The sequence below is a fragment of the Ictidomys tridecemlineatus genome, chromosome 12, assembly GCF_052094955.1.
Source record: "Ictidomys tridecemlineatus isolate mIctTri1 chromosome 12, mIctTri1.hap1, whole genome shotgun sequence".
In the NCBI taxonomy this organism is placed as follows: Eukaryota; Metazoa; Chordata; class Mammalia; order Rodentia; family Sciuridae; genus Ictidomys; species Ictidomys tridecemlineatus.
The window spans coordinates 14,020,780-14,034,349 of NC_135488.1; the positions used below are offsets into that span (position 1 = coordinate 14,020,780).

The window sequence follows — 13,570 nt, forward strand, 5'->3', positions numbered from 1 at the left end:
GCAAGACACCTTATCAATGGAAAATACTCCAAAATGGGAGAAATCAGAACCACATCTCCAAAGTATTTCAGAAGAGACCAACTCCATCTGTGTATCTATCGCTCAGTCAGTGTGTGTGCTCTAGTGTGTGTGTGTGTGTGTGTGTGTGTGTGTGTGTGTGTGTGTGTGCGCTCTAGTGTGTCTTTGTTTGTATTTGTACCAAGATAGCCGATACTTCATTGCCCCCATTGGAAAACTGACTCAGATAATGCCATCTGCCAAACTCCTAAAAACCAAACTTCTTGCTAATACAAGGAAACATTCCTTCCTGTTGGTTTGGATGTGTCCTTTAGGAATCACTGCTACATTTAGTATACTCAAATCATCACAGTAGATCAGGAAACAAAAACATATATATTTTAAAATAATAATATATTAATGGAAACAACAAATACAGGATAGAGTAACAACTATGTTACTAAACAAGGTCAAGGACAATGGCAAACTATAGATACAAACTTTGAAGAAAATAATTATCAATGTAAATATTTCTGGGCTGCCTCAGCCCTGCCCAGGCACACAGCAGCAGAATGGTTTTGCAAGCATCCTCAGGAGGGCTGGAGCCTTCTTTGTAGGACGAGAGGGAGGTTGAGGCTGGATCCACTCATCATTATTTTGGGGGTGGCTCCTTTTCCTCAGCACGAAGATGGGTTTTCTGTGAGGGTTCTTTGCGTAAAATACGTTGGCCTGCGCTGGAATCCTCAGCTCTGGAAAGAGAGGGGTATACAAAATAAGGTGGCTCAGGAGGTGCTCTCTGGGACACCCCAACATCTGAGAGCCTGTGCCAGAAAAGGCCAGAGCCACACACCTGAGAGCTCTCCAATTCAGCACCAATACCAACAAGACAGCCTCCACAGTCCTCCCTGAGGAAGAACTAGGCAGAGCACTTCCACAGACCTAATGTCGGTTCCTACCAAAAGCTTTGGACTCCAGAACATCCCAGGTCCTCTTACATCTGCCAAAGTATACCACTAGGGTTTGCATCTGAAATCTCCCACAAAAGGCTCCTGTGCCGAAGATTCAGTCCACACATGAGCCATCTTCATGAGTGGGTTTGGAGGGAAGCATTGGATGGTGAGTGCTCTGGTGTCAACATAAAATTCTCATTCAAGATGAATACACTACTGGGAGGTGGGAGGGACTGGAAGAAAGGTTGAGCATGGTTGGAGGAAGACCTAAACAGGAGTGCGCCCTGGGCAATAATACCTTGTTCCTGTAGGCTCCACTGAATCCTCATTCTCCAAGTAGAGGTCCTCCTTCTCCATCTTTCTCTCTCTCCCTCTCTCCCAGCCTTGTTCTCTCTCTCCCAGTCTATGCCTGTTTGGCAAGGGCTGAGAAGCTCTCCACTGCCACACACTAGAGCTTTATAGACAGCCTCAGTACACAACCAAAGAGAAAGTTGTGAAAGCCAGAGAAAAGGCCTAGGATTCCTCAAGTATGGCCACAGTGAGGACAGGCTGACCAGCACAAATACCACATTAGAGCCATGCTTCTGCATTGGTGGAGCCCACCTCCATGTGAACCAGGCTTCTGAGAATGGAGGCCACATTCCAAATGCTGCCCTATTGAGAACAATGGTTCCAAAGGCCAGCAAAGGGAATGCTTCCCTCCAACATGGTGTATGGTCCAGTGGTGCCATGACCCCAAGTGGGAGAATACAACAGCCCGCTTCTCCTTCCTCTGAACACGTGTTTCCTGTCACCCTCCTCTAACCTAGAGCCTGTTCTCCATCCCTTCTGGGTTGGATGTCAAGATCTCTGCTATGAATTTCTAAGGCTACCAAGGCCCCAGACAGACTTCCTCTTCCATTGATTCTACTAACCTAACAGTAGGTTAAGATAGGAGACAAGTGATTCTAGCACTCATAGGGATGGTGGTCTTCAGCATACATAGGCTGGGATAATGGCTGCTGTGGTGTTTGGCTCACAAAAACCAACCAACCAACCAACGAAAAAGTGCTGGCATTATTATCAGATGAGCTCTGTGGCTACGTGCTCAGGAAGCCCTCATCTGACTCTAGTTAGGGATCATAACCTGGCTATTGGGATCACTCCTTGGCAAGTGAACTCAGGTACAGAAGACCATGGAATTTATGCAAAGACAGATGATTCAAGCTGTCTCCCAGGCTGTGTTTTCTTCCCAATTTCATCCTGTTACTGCTTGCTAGAATCCTGGCAATGCTCTGCCAAGGCAGAGGTTTTCTGGTCACACAGAAGGCTTTCAATCCTACTGCTTCAGTCCACAAAATGCCAGTTCCCTCTTTAGCCCATGCATTCCATGTTCCTCTGAAACCACTCCTATCCCAGACCATGAAAGCATACTGCTCCTGGAAAGAGGCTTTCCTCCTCACTCCTCAAAGATGTCAGCTTTGGATACCTGTTCATGTACAGGGGAGGCACCTGGTGGGGAGCCACAATATCCACTGGGGTATACCATTGGACCTCGAGACCTTCCACCAGCAGAAGTGCAGTTGGCTTTGTGCACGAACCCAACACACCTATTGGAGTGTTCTTGGGGGTCAGAGACTACACTTTGGTGCTAAGAGTTGACCTGAGTCCACATCCTGACCCTTGCTCTCTGTCATCTGATTGTCCCACTTACTCTGACGGTGAGAGATGATTTGGCCCAGCTCATAATCCTCCGGCTTCTCCTGAGTAAGCAAGTGTCGGTCGAGGGCCCTGCGGATGACGACAGGAGCCCTATCCTGGCAGGTCACCTGGAGCAGCATGGGAGACAGGCCTTCAGGAAATGGGCCTTGAAGTGACTACTCAAGGACAGTGGGTAGGGGCATTCTGGAGGCACCTCCACTCTAAATACAAGGGCAACATCCATGACCCTACTACCTGAGGCTGACCTCCTGCTCATCGCGTGGGCTCTTCCCATAGGCTACTAGCCCAATCCTTGTACATAACTTCCTGGACCTGCCATTGCTCTTTGTGCAGCTGCACTTCTCTCCAAGTGAAAGGACCCCACTACCTGCATACAGATGCAATCTCATCCCACAAGTTGAGAGGAATTGGACAATAGCCTCCAAGATCCCAGGTCAGCCCGAGGATGCAGGCGGCATTGGGAATGGCCTAGGCACAAAACCTACAGGCTTTGGTCTGGATTGCCAGGGCCCAAATCAGACCCAGGAACATGACCACACACAGGAGTGCTGAAACATAGCCACGAGAGCTCCTGGCCTCCAGAGGCTCAGTGCTGGCTGGGGTGTAGGAGGGCACCTCATCCAGCAAGGGTGGTCATTGGGTTACCTGGACATTTAGTGTGCTTGTTCCACATCCATACTGACTCTGCAGAGAGACCCTCTCAGCTCCTTGTTCAAGGAACATGCAGAACCTCACACTGCTGTCCTCCTCCATAGACGTCAGCATCCCATAGAGTGGAACCTGCAATCTAGGTCCTGGCCTGTTCTCATCTGTCACCTATACCTGCCTCTGCCCTTCTGGACTGCATGCTGCCACCTGACACACAGACTCCCTCAGACATGGTGGTGGACAAGCTTCTGCTCTCCCTCATCTCAGCTCCAGCCCTTCACACTGACCTCTCCCTTCTTGATTCCCATCTATCCTCCTGATCATCCAGAAGCTCCAAATTCAAGAGGGCATGAGTAGTCCATGGTATTGGACCAGTGTCTGCTCCCCACCCAGGTGTAAGCACCAGGGGACACCCCTGCTCCCAGGCTTACCAGGACCTTCTTGGCCGACTTTGGACTTTGTATTTCTAAGTGGACACGAATTAAGCAGGTGTCTCCCACCTGCTTGTGGGAATGCGGCCTGGAGGACTTGCAGGTTGATTCTGAGAACTGTGGGGGATGGAACATCAGCAAACCCAGAAACAGAAAGCCACCCCAGCCTGTCAGTTGGCTCTATGGGCTTCTAGCACATATGTCCAGGTGCTGAGGCTTCTTATTTCCCCAGGTGGGAGTGGAATGGCAACACAAGTACAGCTTGAATAAGGTAGGTGTTTACCTCCTTTCTCTTGACCTCGCGGCGTTTCCTCACGATGAAATATTTTATCCGCGGGGTCCTAGACTGATACATGGGTGAGTGGTCAGGGGCCTTGATTTCTGCAGAGCAAAGTGGAGAGAATTGTTAGATGGCACTCAAGGATTTTACCACAAAACACACACAACCCCTGAGAGTCTCCGCCAGGGCGAGCCTGCACCAGAATTGAGAGCCCTCCTAACCAGCTACAGTGCCACCAAAGACTCCCTCAGTGATTCTTCCCTGGAGAAGATGATGTACAGGATTCTAAACCAAAAGAGCACCAGGCAATGGAAACAGCACCTTGGGCCCAGAACTTCTCAGTGCAGGTTGGATCTGCCAAAGGGACACTGCTAGGCTCTGCATCAGGATTGGCAAAGGCTCCTGTGCTTAGGCCTTTCTCCCCAGGGCAGCCATGCTCACACATGGGCATTCAGGGAAGCGTTGGATGGTGGGCGAATTCATCCCCTTGCCCTGGATGAATCCACTCATGGATGACTACGTGGAGGGGAGGTGGTATCCATCAGAGGTGTGTTGGGCATGGACATGGGAGGACTTCAGCAGGGTGGTGCCCTGGAGAACTCTATTGTTTTCTAGGTTCGCTCTCCTTCCCCTTGTTTCTCATCATGAGCTGTCTGCTTGGTACTTTTATTCTGGTTTTTGTTCTACTTCTGGCTCTTCTTTCTGTCCTGCATCTTCTTGTAGTTCTTTCTGGGTCTTTTTCTTGTTCTTACATGGTTCCTTCTTGTTCTTCTTCTTGTGTATCTCCCTCCACCCTTCCTTCTGTTCACTTCCTTCTTTTTCTTCTTCTTCCTCCTGCTCTTCATCGTGTGATCCTCTCCCCACTCAGTTGTGTCCTCTTTCTCCTCCTCCTTCTCCTTATATCTCTGGCAATGGTGGGGCATCCTGAGGAGTTCAAATCTATCACACTCTTCTGCCCAGATGCAGCCTCTGTTCAGTAGTCCAAGATGAAATCAGTTCTCAATCAATGGCCAGGAGTGAAACCAAGACCAAAGACAAGTGACTTCCTTTCTTTGTCATTGTCACAGTCAGGAAAGACTTCCTAACAGACATCGTATTCTGGATAGGCTTCTACCTGTGGAAGTCCGCACCTCATCTGGACCAGGATTGCTAAAATAGATTCCACCTCCATAAAGTTTCCCCAATGAAAACAAGGTTTCCAAAATCTAGGAGAGGGCCAGCATCACTGCCACCCTCCTGCCATAAGGCATAGATGCCATCACACCTAGTGGGTTCCAGGCCCCCCGTAGTCCTCCCTTTTGACGTCTGTTACACACAAACCTCCCCTGGTCTGGAGCCTGCTCTCAACTGATGCTTGGGTTGAAAGTCTGTTTCTGAAATCATCTTCGTAGATTCTCAGTTTGGTAATTCCTTATTGACTGGCTTATTTTTGTACTAGGGATAAAACCAGAGGCAATTAAGCACTGAGACCATTCCCAGGCCTTTTTACTTGGGTACAGGGTCTCCCTAAGTTTCTGAGGTTGTTTGGAAATCCCCATCCCCCTGCACTGCCTCCCAAGTCCCTGAGATTCGCAGACACTGCCCCTTGCCCAGCTCCTTGCACCTCAGTCTTCCTCATGTGTGAGACAGAGCCAACCCAAATGAGGTGGTGTGGGAAAATTGGAAAACTCACTTACGTGCCCTACAGATGGTGGGTTCTATTGTGGACAGGCTGGGATGGTGAAGGCTAGGAGTGTTTGGCTCACAAGAAAGGAAAGAGCACTGGCATTGTGGACAGCTCAGCATTGTGGCCTCTGTTCTTCAGAGCCCTTCTTTGTTGCTGGAAGGAATAATAACCTGGCCATTCTGATATCTTAAGGAGATGGGCACCCAAGCACAGAGAACGTGGAATTGTTCCCAAAAGAACCCAAACAGGCTGTCCCCTAGCCTTGACTTCCTCTTCACTGAGTCCTGTTCCCAGTTGCTGCAATCCTGACATTCCTGTGAGTAGGCAGGACTTCTCATATCCTGGCCATGGATTGGGACCTGTGCTGCTTCCGTCCATAGCAATGCTGATCCAATCAGGACCCATGTTCTCCTCCTCTTCATTTGAAGGCATCCTTATCAGTGAGCCATAAACCAAACTGATGATGGATTGAGCCTCTCTCTGCCTTGCCCTCATGGATATTAGCTTCACATTGCCAGACCAGGTCCAGGGGAGAACACATTTAGGGAGGTTCAGCAGCCCCCTTGGGCCTCATTGAGCACCTCCACATTGGACACGCCCATCACTGCACTTGGTCTCCTGCACCAGGCCCACCACACTTTGGTATTTTGTGGCCAAGGCCCACTTTCTCTTGGCTGTGAGTTATCCTGAGCCCACTGTGGATCATGTCTCCCCACTGTCTGATTGTCCTACTTACTCTCATGCAGAGGAATCATTCTCAGCAGCTCAAAGTTGTCCACATCCTCATGCTGCAACAAATTTTGGTCCAAGGCCCTGCGGATGAGGCTCTTCACTGTATCCACACTGGTCACCTGGATCAGGGTGGAATAAATGTCATCAGAGAATGGCTTTTAGAGGAGCTACCCAGAAGAATGTTTGTGGTCAAACATTCAGGAGAAATCTCAGCTACATATACAAGGGCACTATCTTGTTATCCTGCTACCTGAGTGTAGCCTCCATATAACCCCTGGGTTCTTGCAACGTGCTACTAGAACAATCTTGGTACAAATATCTGCCTGTACCTGCCATCTCCCCTCCCCCTGGGGAGCCACATTCCACTCAGGTCAAAGGACCAAACTGCCTATGCACAGACACACTCTCATCTCACTGAGACGAGAGCAATGGGCCAGGGATCTGTGCACCAAGTGTGCTCTGGGGTGCAGGCTGCCTTTGTGCGTGGAAGAGGCAGACGCACTGAAAATTTTGGTCCTGATTGCCACTACACAAAACAGACTCAGATACAAGAGTGTGTACTTGAGTGCTTCATGATAGCCTTGAGATTCCCTGGCCTCTGGAAGCTCGGTGGGGGTCTGGTTGTAATGATGTACTTGACTCAGCACTGGCAGTCACTGAACGTGTCTTCTCTGAAGCTGGACACCTGCAGCATTAGCGTGTCTACTGCACATCCATAGAAATTCTGCCAAGAACCCCTTTAGCTCCGCATTTACATACATGCAAAGGCTAACATTCTGAAGCTTTGGCATGACCCCCCAGGTGATCCCGACCCCAAATTCCCACACCTAGTCATGCTAAGGAGGTTCTCTTCCCTGCTACAAGGAACACATCCCCTCCTACACATGTGACAAGTCACTGCCACCTCCTCTGCTCCAACCTCACTCATTGAGAATACCAAGTTCTAGGCACTGCAGCCTGCACCCTGGACATATCTCTGACTTCATCTGTCCACAGAACTTCCGTCTGCACTTCTGGCCTGCAAAACCCACACTACAACACCCACTCACCACTGGAGCTGGGCATGCTGATGCTCTCCCTCCTCAGGTCAAGCCCTTAAGATGGACCTCTCTCTTCTTTATTTCCCACCACAGCCCCGGGGTTGGCTGTGTCTCCTGCCTTCCACTGTGTGGACACCCAGGAGGCAGCCCTACTGTCGGGCTTACCAGGATGCGCTTTGACTCTCTCTCGCTCTGTCCCTCTAGGAGGACATAAATAAAGCGGTTGTCTTCCACCTGCTCGCTGGAGTGAAGCAGTGAGGAGCTGCTACTGGTGACTTTTCTCATGCAGCACTCATTGCTTTGGGTGGCCTGGGGCAATGATCCTGCAGCCACTGCAGAGCTGCTGCTCACAGCTGCTGGGGTCCTGGATGCCACTGCCACAGAAGGCTCCAAGAACTGTGGGGGATGACAACATCAGCAAAGCCCAGCACCTGCACCCCACACAGCCTGGCAGTTGGCTCTGTGGGCATTCTACAACATCCATCCAGAACCTGAGGTTCTTGTCCCCTTGGAGGATGTGGAGTGGCACCAGGAGTAAAGAGTGAAGAAGGTGACTGTTTACCTCCTTTGGCTTGACCTTCAACGACTTGCTGGCATCTGTTTCCCGAAGAAGAAAGTTATAATGCACTCCTCCAATCAGGCTGTAATATACTTTCGCATCAGCAGGGACCCTCAGCTCTGGAGAGGCAGGGGCAGAGGCGTGGTAGGTGACACTCAAAAAATACACTACCCAACATCCCCCACAACTGAGAGCCTCTGCCAGCTCAGGTCTCACACACAGACCTGAGAGCCCCCGAATCCAGCTACTGTTCCACCAAAGACTCCCCACTGATTCCTCCCTGAGGACCCTCTATGCACAGGAGGTCCAGTACAGGAACACCTTTCAAGGAAATAGCCCCTTGTACCCCAGACTCTCTTAGTTCACGTTGGACCCAACAAAGAGAAACAGCTAGACTTTGTATCTGGATTGGTCACCAAAGACTCATGTGTTGAAGGTTTTCTCCCCACTGCAGCAATGATCACAGGTGGGTTTGGGGAAAAGCATTTGATGGTGGGTGCCTCCACCTTGCCAGTGGATTCATACACTCATACAGGGCTACACTAATTGGAGGGGTATGGTTTGGAGGTGTGTTGAGCATGGGTGGAGGATGTCCACAGCAGGGCTGTGCCATCCAGAGCAATATATTTCTCTTGAATTCCCCACTACTGCATTTCCTGCTCATGAGTATAATTCTCATTCACATTTTTAATCAATGTATTGTTATACTTCTTGTTCACCTTGTGTTTCTCCTTCTTGTTCTTGTTCTTCTTCATCTTCTCCTCATGCTTCTTCTTATAGTCATCTTGAACTTCTTATTCATGGTCTTCTCCTTCAACTTATTTTCATTTTTCTACTCCTCCTTCTCCTTCTCCTCCTCCTCCTCCTCCTCCTCCTTCTCCTTCTTCTTTCTTCTCTCTCTCTCTCTCTCTCTCTCTCTCTCTCTCTCTCTCTCTCTCTCTCTCTCTCTCTCTCCCTCCCTCCCTCCCTCCCTCCCTCTCTCTCTCCAAGAACAGTCTACAAGCTGTGAAGGGTTCAATTCTACTACACACTTCTCTCTAGAAATGGCCTCTGGTCCTAAGTGGACTCAGTTTGCAATGAATAAAAAGATTGGAAGCCAGAAATGATTCTTCATTGAACTGCTTTTCTCATGTACTCATCTAGGTCAGGAAAGGCTGCCAAAGTAGGCACCCTGTGGTTGTCTGTCTTCTTTGACACAAGACAAAGAAGCCTCTCTTCTTGGCCCTTTGTGGATAATAGCTTTGCAATGCCTCCTCAGGCCAAGGAAAGAACACGATAGGCAGGTCCACAGCCCCTGGGGAACATGAAGAACCTGCAGATTTATGCCCCATCATTACACTTTGTTTTGTGCACAAGTCCCACCATACTCTTCCTGGGCATTGGGCCAACGCACACTGTGTTTTGTCTCCCAGTTATCGTGAGCCCACTGTGACTCACTGCTCCCTACCCTCTGATGGTTCCACTTACTCTGATGGTTCTCGACAATATGCAGAAGCTCATAGTTTTTTGGATCCTTCTGCTGGAGCAAGTGTACATCTAAGGCCTTGCGGATTACGACTGGAGTCCTGTCCTGGGAGGTCACCTGAGCAGGGTTGAAGAAAGCTCATCAGAGAGGGAATTTGGGAGTAGCTACCCAGAGGACAGTGCTCGAGGACAATCAGAGACAAGAGAGCTCTCAACACAAGGGCACCATCTTGATACCCTGCTACCTGAGGCCTTCATGTGATCATGTGGGGTCTTCCTATGAGCCTCTAGTCCAATCTTGGTACAAGAGTTTGCTTCAACCTGCTATGCCCTACAGGGACAAGGGAATAAGGACCAAAAGGCACACTCTAGTCCCCACAGATGGGAGGAATGGTCCAGTGGACTTCCATATCCCTGCTCTGGTCTGGGATGCAGCTGCATTTTTGTGTGGACAAGGCACAAAACCTAGGTGCTTTGGTCTTGACACCCAGGCACAACACACACACGGACTCTTTAATGATAGGCATGGAAGCTGCTGGGCTCGAGAGTTTCAGTGCTTGCTGGGGTGTCAGGAGTTTTGGACCCAGCAGGTGCAGTGGTTCAACATGGCTCCCCTGGAGGTGGTCACCAGAGTCTCATGATGGATACTCCACACCCAGGAAGATCCTGCAGAGAGACCCGCTAAATCTCTATTCACATACATGCAAACTAGGACACTAATGGGCCCCTCCAAGGCCCCCAGTTGTCTGTGACCCACACCTACCCACCCCAATCATTCTACAATGGCTCCCTTCCCTTCAACCAGCAACATATCCCCTCCCACACACAAGAAAATGACTGCCAACTCCTCTGCTTCAATATACTCCTCCTCAATACCACGGTTCAATATACTCCTCCTCAATACCAAGGTCAGTAGAGGATGGCCTGTACCCTTGATATTTCTCTGACCTCCTCTGAACCCAGCACTCACTCCTGCACTTCTGACCTGCACACCCCCAAACACGCAGGCCCACTCGCACCCAGACCTGGCATGTTGCTGCTCTCCCGCCTCTCTCTTCCTCACTTTCTGCTCTCCTTCCTGACCTTCCAAAAGCTCCAGTTCAAGAAGACAGGCCTAGTCCAAAGTGTTTGCTATGGACTCGGTCTTCCCCACTGTGGGCTCCCAGGAGACTCCCCTGCTCGAAGACTCACCAGGATGCTCCTATACTGTGTTGTCCTTTCATTTTCCAGGTAGATGCGAATGACGCACCTGCCTCTCATCGGATTGGTATATTTGGGCCGTGGGGAGTACTGAGTGGAGACCCCTGATGTCCTGGACTCCGGCTCTGCCCCTTCTCTGGGAGAAGGCTCTGGCTCTGGGGTTGGCTTAGGAGCCGTGACAGGAACTGAGCTTGTAGCTAGAGGAGAAAAGATGCCAACATGACTGCCTTGCCCTGACCTTCACACAGACAGACAATACCCCTGCTGCCAGGAAGAACTCAGACCCTTAGCCCACACAGGACCTCTTTGCAGACTAGGGTCACTTCCTGAATGGACAAAGGCTTATCCTAATTTCCAACCCAACACCAGGCATACAGACTCCCTGCAGTGGAACAACAGTCAGACCTTTCCTCATATACCCTTAGGTACTCACCACAGTCCGCCTGGCTCTCAGGCTCTGCCTGGCTTGATATGCCATCTTCAGTAGGGGCCAGCAGGTGGTGTGCTTGGTGCTCCAAGTTAAAGCCACTCAGGAGGAGCCACACATATGGCAGCAGCTGCTGCAGACTCAGAGAGCCTGGAGGCTGATGGGAAGCCTCGGTGTGGAAGTTCACCCAGGTCCCCAGGAAGGAAGGTGAGGCACTGTGGGGAGGCAGGTGTGGAGTCAGCAAAACCCTGGCCTTGCCTTCGCCATGGCCTCCAGAGCAAACCTCTGACCCTACCCTCCTGAACCGTCCCTGGTTCTGAACACACCAGTCCACCTCAGGAAAGACACAGTGGCTGTACAGGCAGGGACAGGACAGGTCACTAGGCAAAGAACCTTCAACGAAGGAGCGTTAGATTCATGGTATGACCAGCTTTCCCCTCCTCTGGGCAGGCCCGACACTCTTCTTCCTCTTGGCTACCTGCTCTCCAACCTGGAATGCACCTTCCAGGAGTGTCTGTCCTCCTGCCCACTCTTCTCAGGGCTCAAGAGACACCTCCTCCCCTGGCGAGGGCTGCAATGCTACCTCATTCTCTGTGAGCTCTCACTGAGTCCCCCTGAGTAGCGGTGGACCTCTCTTTTCCCATGAGTGCAGACCACATCTCTGTGGCCCTGAGGGAGGACAGGGAGGTGTAGAGTAGGGGATCCATTATCCCAGGGCCTTCCCCAGAGGACCATGACTACCTACAACTCCCCGCCTTACCCCTCCTACTGTTGAAGCCCCACACCTTACACTGCAGGCAGAAAACTGAATTGGGGAGAGCAGTCTTTCCTCAGCCTTCCCAAGTCAAATCACCTTGCAGGTCCCTACTCTAGAAACAGGAGCCCACCCTCTTGACCCCAAGCCCATTCCATGTTGAAGTTGGTCCAAGGGTCCACCATAGTCACTGAAGAGGACAACGTGCAGTTATGCCCCATGGAGTCAGGGATGCAGTCACATGTAGGATATGTACTCATGGCACCTGCGGTTTGAGGCTGACCCCCATGAAAAGGGACACAATGGCAGTCATTTGCACCCCATTTTTCACTGAATTATGAAACACGTGACTGGAAACGTGTCTTCACACAGTGGGTGCTTTCTCCATGTTCATCAGTGAATGAGCCCAAACTGCTGATTCCCACATATCTCTGGGTGTGGGAGCTGCCATGTCCAAAGCCCCTGTCCAGCTATGTCCCAGCTAGGATGCTCTGTCCCACTATGGAAACTAACATGTCTTTATTAACCCAAAAGTGCTTTTCCAAGGCCCGAGTTTTGAGACGCCTCTGGCACAGATCTACGTTCTTCACAAAGCCAACATCACACCAGAAAGACCACCTGGCCTTGCTGAGTCCACCTGGGAATGAGCTCAGTGCACACCATTGAGCTGTGGTGCCCAGTGTGTGGTGACTGCTCCACGGACCTCTGTGGATCAGCTGGAGTCAGAATGGTTTCTCTGCCTGAGAGGGGAAGTTCACTCCCCTTGCAAGGCTGTGGCAGGCACCTCCAGGACTCGTCCCATTCGGGGCTGACATTCCACTATGAGTGTGGTCCTCTATCTCATTAGGTATCACAAACCTTTGGGTCCCTGAGAGGTACATGGCAGCCCCAGAACCCAGGCATGAGGGGGCTACACACTTGGGCTTGGTGGTCTGGTGCTTACCTTGGGAACAAGAGATCCAGCACCTGCTGGGTGGGGATGAAATCCCAGGAGATTAACCCCATGTTGCTGCTGAAATGTAGGTTTCTCCCACAAATGACAGGCAGGAGCTCATTCCTAAGCTGGTCCTGCCTATAAGGTTCAAGGCTCTGTACCCTGAAGGGCTCCTCCGTGTTCTCATCATTTTCACCCTGGGTTGGGACCAAGAATGGTGGGTTCAAAATGGAAATGGTGACAAACAGAAAAATGACTTGTGCCAATACACTAGAGTCAAAGCACAATGGGACAGTTCCCATCAGTACAAACACACACACACACACACACACACACACACACACACATACAGAGTCAGAATAGGAGTCCTGGGCCATTCATCAGGGATTAGACTAGAGGGCCTGCTGGGCTCACCTGCCCTGTGCTACTTACTGTTATTCTTGAGCTCCTCTGCGACAATCTCCAGAGGCTCTGGCGTCTAAGATGAAGCCTCACCCAGTGCATCCACAAAAGGGCTAGTTGGCCCCCCTGAGATTCCTGGGAGCCTGAGGCTCGGCATTGTTTGCAACCACAGGAGAACATCCTTCTCACTCCAGTTTCTCCAACCAAATGAGCTCGGATGGCTTGGTCAGTGAAGTGGGTGCCTGGATACCAGGGTTCCATGTTCTGTTTGATCCATTGTCAAGGCAATGATGTCATTTCCTGTGTCCATACCTGAGCCTCTTTTCACATAAGACCACTTTCAAAAGCCCTATGGGCTGCTGATTTCTCCTCCATGCCTACCCAT

General features: G+C 50.7%; 1 protein-coding gene across 4 annotated transcripts; it reads right to left on the reverse strand.

The window, feature by feature from the left end:
- Positions 1–374: 374 nt before the first annotated feature.
- On the reverse strand, positions 375–13,570 carry LOC144369057 (uncharacterized). 4 transcript variants are annotated; one of them, XR_013428488.1, is made up of 10 exons: positions 12,793–13,570; positions 11,102–11,310; positions 10,660–10,865; positions 9,472–9,586; positions 8,008–8,123; positions 7,611–7,841; positions 6,410–6,524; positions 4,011–4,108; positions 2,641–3,844; positions 375–746 (listed from the first exon to the last, which is right to left on the reverse strand). XR_013428488.1 is itself a non-coding variant. In XM_078028129.1 (9 exons), exons 1-9 carry the CDS (start codon positions 13,158–13,160, stop codon positions 741–743), a joined length of 1,464 nt encoding a protein of 487 aa, XP_077884255.1. In that variant the 5' UTR covers positions 13,161–13,570; the 3' UTR covers positions 375–740. The 4 variants fall into 4 exon arrangements, 1 of the variants encoding a protein (XP_077884255.1); XR_013428489.1 differs by lacking the exon at positions 7,611–7,841; XM_078028129.1 differs by lacking the exon at positions 2,641–3,844.